At 42.8% G+C, this 23,459-nt stretch overlaps 2 protein-coding genes across 5 annotated transcripts in view; one reads left to right on the top strand and one right to left on the bottom strand.

Annotated features, from left to right (window-relative positions):
• LOC139748128 (protein wntless-like) overlaps positions 1-11,541 on the bottom strand; it is a 42,845-nt gene extending 31,304 nt beyond the window's left edge. Inside the window, exons 1-3 of one of the 4 annotated variants that reach the window (XM_071660804.1) lie at positions 11,352-11,541; positions 6,265-6,443; positions 5,545-5,626 (exon numbers count right to left, since the gene is read on the bottom strand). In XM_071660804.1, coding sequence (XP_071516905.1) covers positions 5,545-5,626; positions 6,265-6,443; positions 11,352-11,457 — 367 coding nt within the window. In that variant the 5' untranslated portion in view covers positions 11,458-11,541. Of the gene's footprint in view, positions 1-5,544; positions 5,627-6,264; positions 6,444-11,351 lie in introns of those variants that run through there. The other 3 variants (XM_071660812.1, XM_071660829.1, XM_071660819.1) reach the window with 3 other exon arrangements.
• Positions 11,542-16,137: 4,596 nt separating this feature from the next.
• Positions 16,138-23,459, top strand: part of LOC139748122 (uncharacterized) — a 31,434-nt gene continuing 24,112 nt past the window's right edge. The window contains exon 1 of the mRNA XM_071660792.1: positions 16,138-17,170. The gene's annotated coding sequence lies outside the window, so the exon portion shown is untranslated. The remainder of the gene's footprint in view (positions 17,171-23,459) is intronic.

Below are 23,459 nucleotides of genomic sequence, written 5' to 3'. Positions count from 1 at the left end.
AGGTGAAACTCCCAGACTGAGGGTGTGAGGGGTGCCAAATGCAGCATTAAGGGGGGGTGGTACATTAAAGCTCCAGAATGATGTGAAAGTAAACTAAGGATATATTAGGGAGTATATCAAAAATAAAAATACAGGCTGCACTTATGAGCTTAGAGATGATAAGAGCATTCAGTGGGATTGCTCCAAGATAATGGACAGCCTGAAAGACAAGTCAGGTTATAAAGACATGCATCCACAGGAACTATGGGAAACTTTCAAGCATACTGAAGGCTAGCTAAGGCAAGTTAATGAAATGCAAACAGGAAAGAAGTACTGTCATTGATTCTTATCTACAAGAAGAGCAAATTAAAAGCAGGATGGACAGGACATAAATGAAGTAAAAGAAAATTATGGATATACTGGAAATTCTGTATAAGATGACTGTTGGAACAAAAAGGGCAAGAAGGATGGGAATATCATGCAAATAATGGACAGGGTATCCACTGAAAGTAGCATTTTAAATGAGATGAGGTAGTAAAGAAGTACCAAGGTAGGATCTAAAACTGGATGATAGTGAGAAATTCAAGATGTAAATAAACAATGGAAGGACAAAGGAAGAACAATGGAGGATTCAGAAAGAAGTTACATAAAGCAAAAACCTTGACAAAAGGGAGAGATTCCCATCAAAAGCAAATAATACTGGAGAAAGTAACAAATTATGGTACACTCTAAAGATCATGTATACAAATAATAATGGTTTAGTGAAGAATGAATGGAACTTGAATTTAAGGACTAGGAGGCGACCAGTATGCCAGCCATCATAGGCATATTAGAGATTAAGATGAAAAAGGGTGTTGTCACACGTGCTTTTCCCAGGTGTCATATCATATCAAAGAAAAAAAAGAGAAAGGAGGGGGAGGCAAAACACTGATGGTAAATGAAAACATAAAATATCACGCGCTGCCCTGGGTCAAGCACATAGGTTTGAGTCCTGGTTGTGGCAGTTGGTCCACAGTCAACCCTGCTCTTCATCCACCCCTAGGTGTTGGTCGATGAAATGGGTACCTGGTTCAGGTTAGGGTATATATACAAATAGCAGATTAGGGAGCTTTTAACCATTACATTTTAGAAAGGACATTGGCCAATGAAACATGAATACTATTATAACCTTACTGGTGTCCTATCCCTTACAATTATCAGAAGAACCAGATTAACTATTTCATGTAAATAATAAAGAGACAGTATGAATGTAAAATACAGCAGAAAGGGCAGCCATGCTGGGAGGTGGCAAGGTCATCACTCCAGGGAACTTCAACTGCAAGGAAATAGACTGGGCCACCTTAGGTCTGCATGAGGATGAGAGCAGAGGGAAATTCAAATTCTAGGAGCACGTGCTGGATAACTTGTTTGGCTAACATGTTTCTAAAGTCATCAGAGTTAGATGAGCAGATAAAGAAATATAGTTAGATTTATTCTTCAAACTCAAAAGCCTAGAAATTGAAAACATTACCCCTGGACCTCCACTTAAAAAAAGCAACCACCTAGTGCCTGAGATGGACTATACGAGAAAGAAGGAAGAGTGTACATACAAAGTCAATCCATTATAATATTAAGTAAAAAAAACAAGAAAACTATGAGGCCCTACTCCTTTCCCTGATTCAAAAGAAAAGACTAGGAGGCTGAATTCCATAGTCTACTTACATGGGCAGAGTTATATCAGATTTTGTAACATCTACAATCAAAGCATGGGGAAACATATTCCAGTCACTGTGAAGAAGGGACTGCATTACAGTGCGAGGGAGCACAAAGTCACACAATGGAAGAGATACTGGAAACAGAATTAAGCTGAATTTGACAGTTAGAAGAGAGCTAGAAATGAATACCTACCTATCTGTTTACTAGTGCATAAAACAAGATTTTGCCATAATGGTATGGCAAGCACATAGCCCTAACCACTTGTACAATTATACTATTTCTCTCCTGCATCATTCCTTTTGCATAACTGTCAATCTGAAGTTCATCAATTACTGATTTCAAACATGAATCTAGTTTGCTTTTTCATGCTTCTGTATTTACTCCACGATTGTTTCTCATTTCTTACCTTAAACAATCTTTCCAACTTTTTTTCTAGAACACTTATATTTTGGTCTTATATCTCTTTGTTGTGTTTGCAGGAATTATTGCTGACTTGAAAATCCTGTATTTTCTTAACTGGGATGCTTTCAGATTTAAAAAGTTACTCTTTATGCCTTCTATTTGCTATCATGCATAAATTACAATGCATCTCTCACTACCTCTTTCTAGACTATAAAGTACAAGATCTTTCAACCTCTTGTGGTAGTTCATATGCTTTAGACCATCAATTCGGTTTGTGAAAAGTTTCTGTATTCTTTCCAGCTTGCTCATTTCCACTTGTCTAATTGATCATATGAAACAGCAGTAATGTATTCTCATGTATACATTAAACATTTTCAACAGAGCAGGATTCAATTTTGTCTCTTATCAGCATTCTATCTCCTGTGAAAATTTTCATCACCATAACACTCATTATTTGGTTTGAAAGTACGATATAACTAATACATTCTTTGAACTTAAGTTTCTAATTCATAATGATTCTTTTTTTTTTTTTTTTTTTTTTTTTTTTTTTTTTTTATACTTTGTCGCTGTCTCCCGCGTTTGCGAGGTAGCGCAAGGAAACAGACGAAAGAAATGGCCCAACCCCCCCCCCCCATACACATGTACATACACACGTCCAGACACGCAAATATACATACCTACACAGCTTTCCATGGTTTACCCCAGACGCTTCACATGCCTTGCTTCAATCCACTGACAGCACGTCAACCCCTGTATACCACATGACTCCAATTCACTCTATTTCTTGCCCTCCTTTCACCCTCCTGCATGTTCAGGCCCCGATCACACAAAATCTTTTTCACTCCATCTTTCCACCTCCAATTTGGTCTCCCTCTTCTCCTCGTTCCCTCCACCTCCGACACATATATCCTCTTGGTCAATCTCTCCTCACTCATTCTCTCCATGTGCCCAAACCATTTCAAAACACCCTCTTCTGCTCTCTCGACCACGCTCTTTTTATTTCCACACATCTCTCTTACCCTTACGTTACTTAATCGATCAAACCACCTCACACCACACATTGTCCTCAAACATCTCATTTCCAGCACATCCATCCTCCTGCGCACATCTCTATCCATAGCCCACGCCTCGCAACCATACAGCATTGTTGGAACCACTATTCCCTCAAACATACCCATTTTTGCTTTCCGAGATAATGTTCTCGACTTCCACACATTTTTCAAGGCTCCCAAAATTTTCGCCCCCTCCCCCACCCTATGATCCACTTCCGCTTCCATGGTTCCATCCGCTGACAGATCCACTCCCAGATATCTAAAACACTTCACTTCCTCCAGTTTTTCTCCATTCAAACTCACCTCCCAATTGACTTGACCCTCACCCCTACTGTACCTAATAACCTTGCTCTTATTCACATTTACTCTCAACTTTCTTCTTCCACACACTTTACCAAACTCAGTCACCAGCTTCTGCAGTTTCTCACATGAATCAGCCACCAGCGCTGTATCATCAGCGAACAACAATTGACTCACTTCCCAAGCTCTCTCATCCCCAACAGACTTCATAATGATTCATCATTTGATATATTTTTCACTTTCTATTCATTCCCTGTACGGCTTTTGTAGAAATAAGCCATTTGTTCTCAAAAAGTGCACATAAACACAAGCCAAACTGTTAATTCATTTTTAATCCCCCCCCTAATGAAGGAAGTGTTTCAATGTAATGGCAAAGAACCAATGGTGTGCCAGTATTAAAAAAAAAGTGACATGGGGTGGCCCTGAATTATTGGCCAGTATCTCTAATGAGCAAAACTTGCATAATACTAAAGAAGCTAATTGAAAAGTTAGAACAATATTTAACCGGCATTAACTATCTATGAGAAAATGGGGTTTCAAAAGGAACAGCTACTGTGTGATGAATCTATTGGATTGCTATGGATGAGTTAGCAACATTCTAGAGAAAAAGGCTGGCTAATAGGACTGGATTTTCCTGGAAGGCATTTGATAATGTCTAAGATTGATGATGAAGCTAAACATCCAGACTAGTCTTAGAGAAGGACTAAGCAAGTGGATGAACAGCCACCTAACTGGTAGAAAACAAAAAATGCAAGTTAGGGGATACTTCTCAATGTGTGTAAGTTGTATCAGGTGGAGTACTCCAGGACTCAATGCTGGAGCCACTTCTATTCCTATTCTGTGTAAATAATCTACCAGATGAGGCGCATTCATTCCTGAATTTGTTTGCTAAAAATAAAATTGTAAAAGAAGTGTATAACTGCAGAGACTAAGAAAAACTGTAAAGGAACCAAGATGGGATGTAGCTGTGGTTGAACAAATGGCTTGTGAAATCAATCTCTGGAAAATATAGTCATGAAGTGGGAAACAGCGCAAACAGACAAGCGATGAGTACTACACTGACAGCAGTAAGTTACAGAGCTGCTCTGCAAGTAGGACCTTGGAATTGACATCACAATGACGTTGCTGCCTAAACAACACATGAGGAAGATTGTTTGGGAAGGTAACTATATTCTGGTCACTCTCAAGATTGCCTTTACTTCTCCCTATTTCTAAAGCATTTCAGTACACCCTACTCAGTTCTCTTGATCATACTCTTCTCCCTACAACACCTGTCTCTTACCCTATCATTTCTTACTCTATCAATCCTCCACACACTGCATTCTACATTTCATTTATAACATATCCATCCTCTTCCATACACTTTTATCTATAGCCCATGCCTCATATCCATACAATGCAGTCAGGACTACTATACCATCAAAATACCCATCTTCGCTTCCAAGGGCAGTGAACTCTCTTTCTACTCACTCCTCAGTGCATCCAAGACATTAGCCCCCTCATCCATCCTATGGCCTGCTTCACTTCCCATGGTTTCATCTACTACCATGTCCACCCAAAGGTATCTGAAACACTCCACTTCCTCCAGGTTCTCTCGAATCAAACTCATATTCCAACCGACCTGTCACTCTCCCTTGTTAAAATTGATAAACTTATGTTCCTCACATCACCTCTCACTTTCTCTTTCCTAATGCTCCCAGACTCAAACATCAACTTCTGCTGTTTCTTACTCAAGTCTGCCACCAGAGCTATATCATCAGCATATGTCAAATGACTCATCTTCCAAATACTAAATATGAAGATCATGCAATAAAAATTATATGTATCATAAAGATCATATCATATACAATGTGTGAGCGTATTCATTTATGTAACTTCAAATAATAAGTAGTGTCAAAATACATGGCAATTGTACTACACCTATAAGAGATGAAAATGCTTACCTCACCTTGACCTACTTTCTATCAAAACTATTTCCAAAACCAAAACCTTGGTTCCTCTCAATGAGTGTATACACTATATAATGATACCTTTCACTGAATAAGCATAAGCATATAAAGGCATTCTTTTAAGGTAATATTAATAATTATGAAACTGCAGGAAAGCTACCACTAACCTTCCTCCTGTAGCAGACGAAGCCGCAACAACCCTGCCAGTCGCTGCTGCCATCGGGATGCACCATGTTTTGTTGGGGGGAACTGTGGGAGACATTGGTTCACTACCCATATTGACACACATCACTGCATCAACAAGTACCTGCTATTCATTGAACTGATGCCACAATACAACACAATAAAATTCTGCTTGCTAAAGTAGTCACATTTCATATATTCATATATTTTATATTCATTTATATATATGATCAAGAAAATGTGGATAAGGAGAGGTATGGAGATGGGAAGAGGAAGTACACAGAAGGAATACAACATTGACACTAGAAGAGACTGACAAAGATACAGAAAGAGCACAAGAGAGAAAGGAAAGAGGGACAACATAGATAGGAGATAAGGATGATGTACATACGGAGAGTACTCTCCAGCCAAGTGAGAAGGATGACTGACTAAGGGAAAGATATGATGTGACATGGGAGAGGGGATGAAAGGTAGAATAGGGACATAAAAGAAGCTGAATTATCTTAAGGAATATATAAGTAATTCATAAATGTCTTTATGGTTGTTCTGCTTAAAGGCAAAGAATTAAACATGTGTAAGAGTATGGAAAACATCTGAAAAAATCAAAAGGGCCATAAATCAATCTGTAATTCATAAATGTCTTTCTCTCTGTCAACAAAATAACCATAATACATCCAACCTGACCCCTACAAAAGACACAATACCTGGAATGCGAAGACAATATGGTGGAGGGAGATGTTATGGTGATGCCTGGTCAGGGAGTCAGCAGCAAGGACAGTGTGGCACTTATGGTCACCTGTAGGCCAGAACCACTCATGCTGTGAGCTGTGCTGGGCCACACATTTTGTCCCCTTCACTGTTGTGTGCGTCCATGGCGAAGGTGCTGGGTGGTGGAGTGGGTGATATTAGGCACTGGGTAATATGAGGTGCAGGTAGGGAGAGTGGGTTGTATTACTTACTTGATTAAGGAGTGGGTGGTATTAAGTGCTGGTATTAAATGCTGGGTGGCAGGTTGGGCAGTATCAAGTGCTAGGTGGCAAAGTGGATGATAGGTGCTCGGTAGTATGTTGGGCAATACGTAGTTTTTAGTGGCAAAGCAGTGCTGGACAAAGTTGATGATACTAAGTGCTTTCTGGCTTCATGGGTGGTATCAAGTACTGTGTGGCAGCAGACTGGGTGGCATTAAATGCAGATTGATTAAATGAGACAAAGAGTGCTATGGCAGCAGAGTGGAGAGTAAGTAGTAATCAGTGATGAATGGCAAAATAGGTGGTATTAAGTATTGTGTAGCACAGTGGGTGTTATTGGCTGCTGAGTAATTGATTGGATGGGAGTAAGTCCTCACTTGTGGGTATGAGGTAATCTGGTTGTTAAGTCTTAAGTCAGTGGTATAAAGTGGTGGGTGGTAGAGTATGTGGTAAGAGCAGCATTGTGTTGAAGTACCTGTCAGTGAAGCTTGTGGCGTTTGATACTAGGTGTTTAAGTCTGTGCTATTATCTCGGGAAAAAAGTAAAAAGGCTGGAAGTGAAGTGTGTAAGCAAACAAGGTGCTGGAAAGTAAAGTGATAGGCATTTGGTACTAGGTAGTTCTTGTTGCTATACAGTGGAAGATGTAGTGTAGGGTAGTGACTGGAAGCATATGTAGTATCACTTGCTAAACGATGGGGAGGTGGTAATATGTGATGGGATGAAGTGTAAAAATATCTAATGAATTTGCTAGGATTGAGGAACAGCAGTTTCTGATATGAATGGTATTAGTTGTTTACAGGGAGGAATGTAAGACATCAGTTAATGCAGCTGAGAAGCATATGGTTTAAGTGTCTGTACTTGTTGCCAAGACTCAGGAATATACAATTTGCTTGGATAAAGTTCACTGTAGGAGCCATTTAGGTGAAAGATTACGTAGACTGTATCATTTAGTTTCAGGAATATACAGTACCAGTTGTTGGTGTGGCTGATATTCCAATTCCATTTGCTGAAGTGAAATAACAAATTGCATTAGTCACTAGGGTAAAGAAATATACATATTCATTAGTTGCTAAGGTAAAGAAATATGTTGCATAAGCAGTTGGAGTGAAGAAATACATTGTCCAAGTCACTGATGTAAAGCTGTATATTACACTAGTGGCTTAAGTGAGGGAATACATTGTGCAGTGTCCACAAAAAAACTGTCCAACCCCATATGTCTTCAGTGGCAATAAATGGATGAGGTTTAATGTGGGAACAAGCATATGATGTTATCAGGGTGAAATAATCACCCATCTGGTGGTCACTGAGCCTAGTGTTTCTAGCGGTTTGAGCACCAGCAACCTGCTTCAGTGTGCAGGCTAACTTCAGGGAAGGATGTTCTTTTTTTACTCTTCCTGGTTGCCACTTTGTTTTGGGAATTTTGCTTCAGGGTGCTGTATTTCTTCCAACTGTACTTCAAGATGGTTGGCACAAGATGGGTACATGTAAGATTTCTAAGCACTGGCAGCTGCTTATTGCAACACCTTGTCAGTACCTTGCCTCATTCAGGAGATTGAGACCTTATGGACCTAAAATATTTACCTATGATACTTCAGGAACCTCGCCAATTCCATGCCCATTTGTATGCAGGTGGTAATCAAGGCCGAAGGAGATGAGATAATATAATAAAATGTAAGTGTGACATCACCTTTGAAAATGTATGGAGAGGCAGACAAGGTTTTTTGCAGATACTGTAATGGTTGCTGGTGTAATTCATACCATTAGTTACTGAAATGGAAGTATATAATATGTTGGTGAGGTGCAAGAGTATGAGGCATTGGTTTCTCGGCAGAGAACTGCACAGAATAAAGTAATTAGGAGAACACATGACGTAAAGCCTCTAAAGTGGATGAAACTTAGATTACCTTCCAGATTGAATTACAAAGTATTAGTTGCTGAGTTTAAAGTCTTTGAAGTAAAGGAATGAATTACAAAGTAATGGAAACTTAAATTACTTTCTGAACTGACTTACAAGGAATTTGTTAATGACCTTGAAATCTCTACATTAAAGGAACGTTAGATTACTTTCTGAGTAGAATCACACAGTTATATTTGTTAAAGTAATATTTCACGAACTTTGGCTTGGAATGGGAATGTATGACATTATATGCTTGCATGAGCAACTGCTGAGGTTGAGAAAAACATGCTGTTAGTTGCCACGAGAGGAATCTGCTGTTACACCAACTGCCAAGATACACAGATCAATGATACTGGATACACAATGCTCATACATACATACACACACACACACACACACATATATATAAATATATATATATATATATTTTTTCATACATATTTGCCTTATCCTGCATTAGCAAAGTAGTGTTAAGAACAGAGGAGTGTGCCTTTGAGGGTATATCCTCACTTGGCCCATCTCTCCATTCTTTCTTTTGGAAAATCACAAATGGGAGGGAAGGATTTCTAGCCCCCTGCTCCCATATATATACATATATCTTTTTCTTTTCTTTCTTTCAAACTATTCGCCATTTCCCGCATTAGTGAGGTAGCGTTAAGAACAGAGGACTGGGCCTTTGAGGGAATACCCTCACCTGGCCCAATTCTCTGTTCCTTCTTTTGGAAAATCAAAAAAAAACGAGAGGGGAGGATTTCCAGCCCCCTGCTCCCTCCCCTTTTAGTCGCCTTCTACGACACGCAGGGAATACGCGGTAAGTATTCTTTCTCCCCTATCCCCAGGGATATATATATATATATATATATATATGCGCTACCTCGCAAATGCAGGAGACAGCGACAAAGCAAAATAAATAAAATAAATAAATATATATATATATATATATATATATATATATATATATATATATATATATATATATATATATATATATATATCCCTGGGGATAGGGGAGAAAAAATACTTCCCACGTATTCCCTGCGTGTCGTAGAAGGCGACTAAAAGGGGAGGGAGCAGGTGGCTGGAACTCCTCCCCTCTCGTTTTTTTTTTTAATTTTCCAAAAGAAGGAACAGAGAAGGGGGCCAGGTGAGGATATTCCCTCTAAGGCCCAGTCCTCTGTTCTTAACGCTACCTGGCTAATGTGGGAAATGGCGAATAGTATGAAAGAAAAGAAAGAATATATATATATATATATATATATATATATATATATATATATATATATATATATATATATATATATGAAAGTAACATGGGATTGCTATGTCAGGCCCATGAGATTTCAGGTAATGAGAAAGTCATCAGGGTATTCAAAAAAAGGATATGAAAAATAATGGAGGAGGGAAAATAACAGTACAAGATCTCTTAACTCCTTTCGCTACAAGATTGATCCAGATGAAAATGAATGTTCACAATTCTGATTGGACTGACAACAAATAGTAATGAGCTAAAACTTAAGAATCTTATACAGAAACTGACAAGACAAAAAGCTCACCAAGCAAGTAAATTCATTTCAATACAAAGAATACATTATGACCAGGGAGGAGAGTAGACTGGTATGGGAATCTAGCCCTTCTAGTATAAGTTTGATTTCCTTTCCATTAACTATCAGCAAATGACAGGCTTTTCCAGCAATACACAAAAGGGGAAATCAAGCATAATATCTTCTGAACTGTTTCCACTGTCTACAAATGATCAAAGATTTTGTTTTAAATCAATGGTCCCCAACATTCTTGTATAAATGACTTACACTGAATGATCAAATGTGTGATGAAGGCCCTGCTTAAAATGGAAAGGTGAATTAACTAACTATTCTGAATGAAAAATCAATAGAACTGAATATGAGAAATATTTTTCTTGCATGTAAGAATCAAACAGCACACTATATTTCAATCAATTAAATATTACAATGAGACACTCAAAAAGTTTAACCCCTTAACATTAACTTATCGGAGATCTTTGTTATAAGATCAACATTCACAAATAAAGATCTTTGCTTTGAGAATTCCTGTTACAATTTCAGAGCAACATTCAGGGTAGGAGGTAGGAAAGGTGGGAACCTGTGAGTGCTAAATACTTCCACAGGAAAATAATTCTCAGTTGCCCTACGATCACAATGAAGAGGGAAGTGAGCATGTGCATAAATGTTGCCACATTTGCAAATATATGCTAATGTACATAGGGTATCTGTAAAAATGTTACTGGAAATATGACTAATAAATCATATCTATAAATCAGTTTGTTTATGGAGGAATAAGAGGAACATGACAATTATTCCATCAATATGTAACAAATCACATGTTAAGACAAACATGAAAGTAATACAGTCCATTATTACCTCTGGCAGCAGCAGTTACAGGACTCTGCGTGCTAGAGGTTAAACCATGTGTGAAAAGTTATCTATGGCAAGGCTGCATCACTGGGGAACAGTCTCTCCTCAAGGACATGCACAACATTATAACAAATGTAAGCAACCTTTAAAGACATTAAAAGATATATGATAGATAAAGATCAAAAGATGGAGCCCCAAGGGAGTTCAAGCGCCCTTGTACAGAATACTGGGTAATTACACAGAGTAATTACACAATTACACAAGCATAAATAGCTATAAGAAATCAATTCAAAACACATGATGAAGAAATGTGCCCAAATGTCTACGTTCGTTTATGTGTGTGTGTGCATGTGTGAGCAATCATGGCATGACAAAAATTTCTTTGTGAATGGGGTGACGTGTACGACTTGAAAGATGAGAACAACTTGCTGATCAAACTTATGTTGAGATCACAGGGAATGCATGCCGGAACCCCAGGCAAGACGAACAAACCGGAGATGAACAAAGCCACAAACAAGCAAAGGTTCAATACTCACCCACCAGAGTACTGATAGTCACTGTTGCAATAACAACCATCATCGACACAAACGTTAAGATATTCAGATTTCTAATACTTATATTATTGATTGCAGTTTGTGGCATATCCACCTGTCCGGAGAATATTTCTAAGGAGCCACAGTTTTATTCTACTTTGCTCTCTCTCTCTCTCTCTCGGGTTTGTTTACGTCCTCGCCCCAGCCTCAGCTGTTGGCACTACACCACAGAAAACGGGAGAAAAAAAATATTCATTCGTTTTCGCTATTTAAGGGGAAACTGATGCAATTTATAGCCCAATTCAACGTTAGTAATCACTTACCGGATATTCCGTCTGTCCTTGCCCAAAATTAAGTGTCCAATCAGATCTACCCTATGCACTTTTTTTTATTTCAAACTTGAGGATACATATCAACACACAGAGGGGATAAATAAGAGCGGATGAATCAGACAACGCATCCTCATGTTATACTTGGTAACATGTTATATATCGACGTATATGTACTGTGGCTAGGTCAGTCTGAATCTATACTAAATGACAATATCATGGTGAAAGAGTTTTTTCTGCAAGTGAATAGATGTAAATGAATATCGATAAGTTAGCGTGTGCGTGTCATTACCTATTCGTTCAGCACAGGAAATTCTAAATTCGTTGGACGTGGTGTGTGTGTGTGTGTGTGTGTGTGTGTGTGTGTGTAGATGACTTGCTAAATAGATTAAATGAATGATAAACTAGTCAAAGATACGGGCAGGTAGAGAAACCTCTACTCATTTTTCCCCCTTGGCGAACTACTGTTTTGGCAACACATTAAAACAATGTTAATCAACCACCCTGTTGAATATTTCTTTTTCGAATAGCCTCAAATAACGTGATAAAGTATGAAGACTTAATCACCATGTAAAGTAGTTTAGAGGGGTTTTCTTCACAATCTTTGATGACATTACTCCTTACTCTGTAATATTCGCGATTCTTTAATATTGGAAAAATCCATTTTACTGTATTTACACATATTGGATCTTTCGAAATGACAAATACTAACGGAATTTTGCATCGAGATTCATGAAATTCTATCACTGAAGTCACACCTGGATAACCTAAGAAACTGAGAATACCTCGTTATATCAATAATAGTAGTAATGATAATAATATTAATGACAATGCTATAATTAATCTTACGTAACAGGGTCCCTTTTCAACTACTTGTACCTCCAAACTCTTTTCCTTTATGTTTGCATCGGAATCAAAAGATAATTTCATCATTATTTTGCAAAGGGCATATATCCTTTATCAAGGAAAGGTGAAAATTGCTGTCCAAATCAGACAGAGAATGATAATAATAGGAAAAAAGAAATCAATAAACCATTTTCTATGATGCAGCTGCAGCCTGGATTGGTCTGTGTATAAACGTTCAAAAGAACGACAACAGGGCGAGAGGGAACGTTCTTTTAGCATTATCACTATACCTTTATATCATTTTACCACATAAAGACCTGACGGTCACAAGCACTGGGAACATCATAATCAATAAATGAGTAAGGACAAAAAAGAACTGTTAAGAAAATGGCTATATATCCTGCGTCCACATGATAAAGATTCGTAAATGGATACTGATGAAAAGTGTTTAATTTTGAGAATACGACCCCACTCAGTCATCAACAAACCAATAAACATGGCTAAGTATGACAACAGAAGAGAGCTCTCCATAAAGAGTGCTGCCCAAAGGGACAGACGTTGTGAAATATAAAATTTGCTCCGTTTGACTTCGGGAAAAGCTCGCGAGACAAAGTCTTTCACTTCAGCTTCGGGACCAGACTTATGGAACTCTATCTCGAAAGAGAGAGTGAGAAAAAAACCAGGTTAGATAGAGTACAGAATACTACTAATACTAAAGACTAAAAACAGTCCTCCGTTCCTTATATAGCATCGCATGCTGAACGGTTCTCAAAACATGGATAAGGAAATGGAGAACAAATACATTGAAATGAAAAACCTACATAACCAGAACAAAGATAGAATAGCACCATCGTCTCCTTTACATATGCTCAAGTATCACACACACACACACACACACATATATATATATATATATATATATATATATATATATATATATATATATATATATATATATATGAAAAAGAGATTTTGCAATACAAGTTTCCCCATTTTGAGATCTGCTTCATCTGAGTTACCTTGTAAACTCCTATAGTGAAGAGCCATCCCTCACCGGAAGGGCTTCGCCACCAGCCTCGTCCGGATCAAATCTTGTTGGCCAGGAGGATAAACACCCGGATCTTCTTCTCCCACACTAACCGGCCACAATGACCGACTAAACATGGCATAAATAAGCAACCATCTTCAGGAAATATGTCTGAGTGTATGACAATACACTGTTGCTAAGAAAAAAAGAATATTCCGTCGGAGATATCATTGATTAAGATACTCACGTGATGGTTAAGTGAACCCAAAGTGTTATTATGAGATGGCCCAGATGATGGCCTCTTGCCTCTCCCTCTCCCTCCTCCCCCGCACCTCCATGCCTCCATTACAACCCCCCTCCCCCTTCTTCCCTCACCACCCAGCAGACCCCCAGCCACCACTCGTGTTCCTGAGGTAAACAGTTTGGCTTTGACAACACCTGGGGAAGAAAGCTACTGGTTCCCACCATCGCCACCACCACCAGGGCCGTCGTCGTCCTCCCACTCTCTCCTCCAAGTACTCCTACGTCATACAGATGTTTTCCTGTGACAGATCTTCCATGGTGTGACACACCCGGAGAGCCACACTCCTCCCTGGGTGAGGACCAGCGCCACATCCTCGTCGCTGGCGCCACACCTCGACTCATCGACTCGAGTTAAATGAATATCATCGAACTTGTATTGACTGAGGTTTTGATCTTTTATTCTTTCTTTTTTTTATGAATGTAAGAATATCAGGCATTATAGTTCACCAGACTACTAAAGTTCCTTAAGTTCAACATGATTCTATAGCCTACATCGATGTTTAGGTAGGGGGTGGGGTGGTAAGGCGAACAGGGTGTGATGTTGGGTATTGTGTGACTCTGGCATCAAAATTGTAACTCAGTCTGGACGACGTAATTTGGGTGCTTACCCCTCGAAAAGCCAGCCAAAGAAGCCCCTCCCCACCAAACCTCTTATCATTTATATAATCATATATCTAATTGGGAATTCACGACCTCTAGTCGTATTCACGTCCCTTTGTTCCATAGGTCCACAACTGATGCTAGAGATGGGAGCTTCCTCTCGTGCATCCGTAGACACGTACCAAGCCTCCTAACTTCCAGTTGTGCCCTCTTGTTCTGGACTCTCTTTTCTAACCATCTAAGAACTGTTGTGTGTAAACGTCGTCAAAGGGCTCGTACTAATTCATTCGTAGTTATTATCAGTGTCGTCCCTTGGGCATGTGAACCCTGACTCATATGAGCATCATAAATGTTTACAACTTTAACACAACTTTTGTTTTGTTCTTTTAAGACACCCTTCGCTCACATTCTCTCCATGTAACATGACCCATTCAGCGACCAATCATTGAATCAGGGAATCATTTCCTCGCATCTCTTCTCGCTCGTTCCTTTCTATGTTCCCTGATTCATCTGTTCCTGTTTACAAAGCTGGTCCGTTTCGACGGTCCCGATCGTCTCAGTATAACGTCAAGGGTGCGGTGCGGCGCCGTGTCTGCCCTCCTCCTCCTCCTCCCTCTCAATGTGCACAAGTCTGTGGCGGCTCCTCCACTTCCCCATGGGGTCAGGTTCCTTGCTTTCGTCCTCCAACGGTGGGTTTCTCGCAAAGGATCTTCACACCTCCTGAAGTGGGATGATTATAATCGTGTTCTGTATACAGTTACCGGTTAAGTTGTCGTGTCATCATCCACTCTCAAGTATTCACGAATGATTTACATCCGTTGGGTCATTTGCACAGGTCATGAATATCATTCCACTCCATAGTGGTACGTTCATATTCATCCGACTGTGGGACAATTATTAGCTCCACTCCACTGTGGTACAATCTCCTGCTCCACACCACTGTGGTACAATCTCCTGCTCCACACCACTGTGGTACAACTTCCTGCTCCACACCACTATAGTGTAACCTTCAGACCTACTTCAGTGACACATCTACCCGGCATACAGTGGTATTAACAACTGCTACGTACATGCTGGCACTACCATCATCCATACCACTGAAGTGCTTCAGAATACCCCAGTGGCACCTCCTGTTCCTCCACAGTGTTACCATTCCCTTCTCCAGCCTTACCGCCTCCTCCTATCCCACGGTGGTAGCAGCATCTCCTGCCCAGGGCGTGGTGCCTCCTAACTCTTCTCACCACAGATGTACCCCACGGTGGTAGCATCTCCTGCCCAGGGCGTGGTGCCTCCTAACTCTTCTCACCACAGATGTACCCCACGGTGGTAGCAGCACCCTCTCTGCCCAGGGCGTGGTGCCTCCTAACTCTTCTCACCACAGATGTACCCCCACGGTGGTAGCAGCACCCTCTCTGCCCAGGGCGTGGTGCCTCCTAACTCTTCTCACCACAGATGTACCCCCACGGTGGTAGCAGCACCCTCTCTGCCCAGGGCGTGGTGCCTCCTAACTCTTCTCACCACAGATGTACCCCACGGTGGTAGCACCTCTCTGCCCAGGGCGTGGTGCCTCCTAACTCTTCTCACCACAGATGTACCCCACGGTGGTAGCAGCACCCTCTCTGCCCAGGGCGTGGTGCCTCCCGTTCATCCAGGCTGGCAGCAGGTGCCCCCCTCTCCCCGCCTCAGTGGTGGTGAGCGAGGGGGAGGCGCAACAGGCTGCCACACCCGGTCTCCCTGGCGACCGAGTGAGGGGAAAACTTGCCTCTCTCATGTGACGTCCAGGATGGCGCTCACTCGCTCACGCTCCCTCTGTGAGAGGAGCTCTCCGCCTCTCCCACGCTCACCCTCTGAGAGGAACTCAGCCCACTGAGAGCCCAGCCTATCACAGACCAACCCCTCTCCAGCGAAACGCGAGTGGTCTTAGCTCGTTTGCTAATCCAATCACGACTGGTGATGCTCGGGGAAGTGGCCAAGTCAGAGAAGAAAAAACCTTTCGTTTATCAACCAGTGCTTGTGGCTCCTACGCAACTGTGAATGGTGCTAGTGGCTCCTACGCAACTGTGAATGGTGCTAGTGGCTCCTACGTGACTGTGAATGGTACTAGTGGCTCCTACGTGACTGTGAATGGTGCTAGTGGCTCCTACGTGACTGTGAATGGTGCTAGTGGCTCCTACGTGACTGTGAATGGTACTAGTGGCTCCTACGTGACTGTGAATGGTGCTAGTGGCTCCTACGTGACTGTGAATGGTGCTAGTGGCTCCTACGTGACTACGTTCCCTCGGTAGAGACGTGCCTGGAACGAGGAGCCGAGAGTGATTCGAGAAAAGATCCTCCTTGATGGAACACAGTGTTGAGTTAGGTGGGGGGAAGATTTAGATGAGCGACGGTACAACAACACATGGGACACAATGTGATATGATTTCTGTCCTCCCACACCCTCCTACCACCCTCCTTCCCTCCATGGGCGTGTTGAGTGAAGATGTTTTTAAGCAATGAGTTGCGAGTGTGAGCGAGAGTGGGTGGTGGACGGCGAGGGAGTGTAAACGAAGCCACCAGGCAAGAGAGAGAGATGAGGAGGGACGTGCATGCAGCGACGGTGAAGGAAGGCTAAGAACACAGCACGTCATGCTCTGTCGTCCTGACTACTGCCACATCCAGCACACTGCCTGGGGCTCTTGCCCACCCTAAAGGCAAAATCTGGACCAAGGCAACGAGAGGTAAGTAACCGTTCACTGCCTTACTCTACTCTGTGGCCACCGTTCACTGCGCCACTCTACCCGACTGTCCATCATCTACCTGAGACATCACCATCTAATTTCGACTCTGTAGTAAGCATATACTGCAGCCAGATGTTAACGGTTCATTAAGGGTTAATTTGTTTATGAAGAATGTAGTAGTTACACCCGAAATGGTGACTCTACCAGTCCTCTTATAGATACTCTATCACTTCCCCCGTCCGGTGACCCTATCAATTCTCCTACAGTGACTCTATCAGTTCTCCTACAGTGACTCTATCAGTTCTCCTACAGTGACTCTATCAGTTCTCCTACAGTGACTCTATCAGTTCTCCTACAGTGACTCTATCAGTTCTCCTACAGTGACTCTATCAATTCTCTTACAGTGACTCTATCAATTCTTCTACAGTGACTCTCAGTTCTCCTACAGTGACCCTATCAGTTCTCCTACAGTGACTCTATCAATTCTCCTACAGTGACTCTATCACTTCCCCTCCGGTGACTCTATCAATTCTCCTACAGTGACTCTGACTCTATCAGTTCTCCTACAGTGACTCTATCAGTTCTCCTACAATGACTTTACCTATCCTCCTACAGTGACTCTACAAGTCCTCCTACGCTGACTCTACAAATTCTACATTGACTCTGCCAGTCTTCCTATAATGACTCTAGTTCCCCGAGGTCCGATAAGAGGGGTAAAAGAGGGGTAAAGGGGGTGTCGCTACCCCCTCTAAGGACTCTGGCTTGAGTCCCCCCCTAATCCAACACAATCTTATTTCCGACAGAAAACGGGAACCCTGGTTCCTCACTTCGTCTTTATCTCCCGTTACGTAACACGTTACATGAACTCTGCTTTGACCAGCACCTTGTTATTTTGTCCCAATTAAGGACTACTTTTCTTTTAAAGTAAGTTTTTTTCTAAAGGTTATAGAAAGGGGAGAGAATGGGCACATCCCCAGGAATACATCGTCGTCGCCCCCCATCTAACCCACCAGCCTATTTCTTTTTTTCAAAGGCGCGTCGGAACGGGATTATTGGGTGAGGGGTTTGGGGTGGGGTGTTGCTTGCTTGACCCCGGAGACCGTGTTTGGCTCCCGACGCCCCTTGAGTCATCGTATAGTGACTCGTGACTCTACCAGTCCCCTCTCCCTCCTACAGTTACTTCACAAAGTCCCCCTACAGTGACTTTACCAGTCCCCTCTCCCTCCTACAGTGACTTAACCAAGTCCCCCCTACAGTGACTCCACCAGTCCCCCCCCCCCTTACAGTAGTGACTTCAACAGGTCCCTTAATACAGTGACTCTCTCTAAGTCTCCCTGCGGTGACTCCAACAGTCCTACAGTGACTCTCTGAGTCGTACAATGACTCTACCAGTCCTACAGTGACTCTCTCTAAGTCTCCCTGCGGTGACTCCACCAGTCCTACAGTGACTCCAACAGTCCTACAGTGACTCTGAGTCGTACAGTGACTCTACCAGTCCTACAGTAATCTACTTTCCCTTCTCCGTTCGTGATCCTGTTTTTATATCCACTCCGATTTTATGCCATGAGAGACGGGTGGAATGGAGCCTCCGCTCTGTTGATTTTCTGCATTTTTTCTGAGATCCCAGGAAATTCTCGGGCCCCCGCGCCCCCCCTTTTTTTTTTGGACCCCCGACCTCGGGTACGATGCATCCCCTGCACCTCCCCTCCCCCGTTTCACTGTCCGTGACGTACGTAATATACAGTATATACACGTACGTAATATACAGTATATACACGTACGTAATATACAGTATATACACGTACGTAATATACAGTATATACACGTACGTAGTATACAGTATATATATATATACACACACACACGAGATATATCACTAGCCCCACATATCACCGGGATATATGCCTCAGATATATCCCAAGCCCTCATACCACCAGGATATACACGTCAGATATATCCCAAGCCATCATACCACCTGGATATACACGTCAGATATATCCCTAAACCAACATCATACCACCAGGATATACACGTCAGATATATCCCTAAACCAACATCATACCACCAGGATATACGCGTTAGATATATCCCTAAACCATCATCATACCACCAGGATATACACGTCAGATATATCCCTAAACCATCATACCACCAGGATATACACGTCAGATATATCCCTAAACCATCATACCACCAGGATATACACGTCAGATATATCCCAAGCCCTCAGTTCACCAGGATATATACACGTCAGCCATACCCCTACCTCAACATAACCAATAATGCATTATTTTTCTTTTTATCCTAGTCAGTTCACGGCGTCTTGCCCCTTGGCGCTTCATCTGCCTAAGTAAACTGGCCACAATTCCTGCGGGTGTGAGCCTCCTCTGACTGGCGAAGGGCGGAGGCGAGAGCAGGGGAAAACACATGAGATCCTGACACGAGATCATTAATAATATCAGAACTGTGACAAAACCTGTACACCACCACCTGTCAAAGATTCCTCCGTATGTGTGTGTGTGTTGGTTGGTTCTTACTGATGATTTGAGCCTCATCATATGCCTCCAGGAGCGACATTAAACTCGCCTCAGTCACGGATCAACCACAGACGACTTCTCACACCAGGAGGTTGATGTTTCAGGGAAATCCACAGTGGGTGTCTTTCTCAGAACCCGGTCGTGGCTGCGGTTCTGGAGCGTCTTAACATTCCTGTTTTTTTTTACTTCTGTTTCCGGTCAGTTTAGTATGGAATTATATTAATTATCATATACCCTTGGCCTACTAGGTGTGTGTGTGTGTGTGTGTGTGTGTGTGTGTGTGTGTGTTGTTTCCAATACAGTGTTGCTGTGTTGCTGTATGTGTCTTGGTCATGTCCGACACCTCTCTGTGTTGCATACTGACACCAAGCCTCAGTATATAAGGGGTTAGGTGGACATGTAGGTGGGTGGGGGAGAGTGGAGAGTGCGGGGAGCAACTCAGTATGGGGGAATTAAGACGGAGAGGGAGTAGGGGGAGCAGCTCAGTACAGGGAGAGTGAGGTGGGTAGATGGATGGGGAGTGAGGAGCAACAGCAGCTCAGTATGGGGAGGATCAGGTGGGTGAGTGTGTGGGAGGGGAGTAGCTCAGTATGGGAGGGAGGTGAGGCCAAGTGGGAGAAGGGGAGTAGCTCAGTATGGGGGAGGATAGTGGGTGGCCTTTCCCCTACCTCCTCCTCCTCCTCCTCCCTGCACCTGGCGGTCACCATGGTAACTTCTCCCGGGTCTGCCAACACCATCGCCAACAACACATCCTCAGCTCACACAGCTCCCACCGACTCGTCGTCGCCAGTAAACCCTCCCAGACGCCATCCCACACTTCGCGTAGAGCCCAAGTCACCCCAAGTTAGCATAAAGCTTAGCCCAAGTTACCCCCCCCGTCCGAGTGTGCCTAACTTGTGGCGCGTCATCGGTGTCTCGAGGTGGGAGGAGGAGTTGCTTGATGACACACCCGTGCGTTTACGTAGTCTTACACGTCTGAGGAGATGGATGGTTTATGGCTTGAATTTACCTAACTCCCTCGCGACTCGTAGAGAGACCTCCAGCGCTCGAAGAACTACACATCAGGTAGAGAAGGAGGGAGTTCTACACAGGTTCAACTTCCCGATCCTTCCCTCGTCCTAACCCCACGTAGAGTCAGGGGGTCCACAGGGTACGGCATGGGTATAACCCAGCACCACAGCTGGCGCTAGTGCTGGTATAATACTTTTGCAGCCACACACACACACACACACACACACACACACACACACACACACATATATATATATATATATATATATATATATATATATATATATATATATATATATATATATATATATATATATATATATATATATATTCCTATGAGTCCACGGGGAAAATGAAACACGATAAGTTCCCAAGTGCACTTTCGTGTAATAATCATATCATCAGGGGAGACACGACAGAGAAATATAAGTCAATTGATATATATATATATATATATATATATATATATATATATATATATATATATAACGATGACCTCTCCGCCCTCGTCTATATTACCTCCATCACAAGTCAGGTCCGTATGAAAGGTGCTCCTGATGTGGTGGTGGTGGTGAGGGGTCGTGGGGTCACGCCCTTGGACAGATCAATAACGGCAGTCACCTACAACCAGCTCCTAACATGTCAAGAACCACTGGACATCCTTAAGGAGGTTAGCTCCTCCTCCTGTCATCACCCGGGCGTCCGCGGTGGACGAAGATCAGTGTGACGACGATTGAGAGAAAGAGAGAGCGCAAGAGTGTCTCTGGTGATGATTTCTTACAGACTTCCCCCCTCTGCAGTTACTTGTTCCATTCATCGGCACTTGCAAGCGACCTTGTGGCAGTTATCGATAAAAGGAGAGAAAAAAAAAAAATGACGAGAGAAAAGGAGAGAAAAAAAAGATGACGAGAGAAAAGGAGAGAAAAAAAATAAATGACATGAGATAAAAGGAGAGAAAAAAAAATAAATGACATGAGAGAAAAGGAGAGAAAAATAAGTGACGAGAGAGAGAGAGAGAGAGAGAGAGAGAGAGAGAGAGAGAGAGAGAGAGAGAGAGAGAGAGAGAGAGAGAGAGAGAGAGAGAGAGAGAGAGAGAGGAAAAAAGAGGTTTCTGAATCTCTATCAAAAACTGGAATTCCATATTGCTTTGCATAAGGAATCAAATCCACCGCACATCCATACACCCTATCGGAAACCACACTCCCTAGACAAACACGAGTCCCACTCTCCCGCCTACGCCCTGGCCATTGCCCATCACTACAGCACTATGATCAAACACCGTCAGCGTCGTAAATAGCACAAAATGGTCATACACTGTGAATGGTACAGGTAAACTTGTCATTAATACGTCATAACGTACCGACACCATTAAGATTTGAAGTCCTCATTCAGCACGCAACGAGAATATACGGTGGGTCATCTATGCTGCGCGTTCACGTATTTCGCTCTTCATCACGCAGAATATCTGACGCGTAAGAGTAGGTCACTTATTTCGCAGGAGTCAGCTTATTTCGCTCAAAAACCGCGTCTCGGCGACAACGAATCATGGAAATCCCTCCGCGAGCCCCACGCGAAATGAAGTAGTTCCCATCTTTCTAATATAGAACCACAACATTTTCCCGCCACGTCAAGAGAAGTTAGAGTGACCGTATCCTACAGATTCGCCCTCAAGAAAACACGGTTCAGATATGTTTACCTCCTCTGGGAAAGAGAAAAACGTTATATAGAGCCGGTTTGATGGTGATGTTCCTCTGGGTAAGTCGCCCTTAATGACCTGAAATGCGCTCCCTCTCTTCCGCTAGATTAAGTCCATCGTGACGACTTCTTTATACCCACCTGCCAGCAGCCAGCAACAGGCAGCTTAAACACTTGGGTGCACAAGGAAAGAAGAAAAAAGAAACTGTCATACCACGACCGACGTATTCCTTGAGTCATCTGAGATTACAAGTCCATCATTCTTCGAGGAAGAGGACGCGTTACGTACAATGAATAATAACAGAGCAAGACTGTAATAATCATTGGTGGCTGAGAGGTGACAGGGGTGTGGGGCGAGGTCTTCATGTTACGTAACCGTCGCACTTTTCATAACGCATCGTAACGCGACCACACCACACCACACCACACCCTCTCAGGACGCGTCAGCATCCATTCTCCTCCTCTTCCTCCCATCTGAAATGCCTCAGCCTGACGCCCTCACCCCTCAGCCGAGCTCATCACCATAATTGAGCAGCTCAGGGTCGCCACCTCGGTGGAGAAGGAGAGTAGGTGTGCACATTCCTCACCATCACCCGGACATTCACGGCCCACTGGCACGACTCCCTCTTGGTTCGTCGGCCGCTGTAGGACTCCCCTCACCTCCTTCACCACCATCCACCACCGCCACATGTGTACATCCTGAGTGACGTATATGTCGCTTCTGCCACCTACCTGGGGGTCGTACGCTGACTCAGGTGGGTACGTGGGGAGAGACAGATTACAAGGTAGTCCCCTTCAGCGCGATGGACATTGGAATTCCATATTGAACACCTTTTGAACACGATGGTACAATCCTTTGGCACGACGGTACAGCCCTTGTGTACGTCGGGGCGATCCTTGGGGCATGGTAACGTGACCCTTTGACCTAACCCTTGAAAGTCATGGCAAAGGTTAGGTCATCACGCCCAAGGATCGTAACGTCGTACTCAGGGAACGTACCGTCGTGCTCAAGGATCGTCCAGTCGTACCTAAGGATCGTACCGTCG

The sequence above is a fragment of the Panulirus ornatus genome, chromosome 5 (genome assembly GCF_036320965.1).
Source record: "Panulirus ornatus isolate Po-2019 chromosome 5, ASM3632096v1, whole genome shotgun sequence".
Lineage (NCBI taxonomy): Eukaryota > Metazoa > Arthropoda > Malacostraca > Decapoda > Palinuridae > Panulirus > Panulirus ornatus.
The sequence above is the reverse complement of the archived record's forward strand: the minus strand, read 5'-3'. Positions and strand labels throughout refer to the sequence as shown.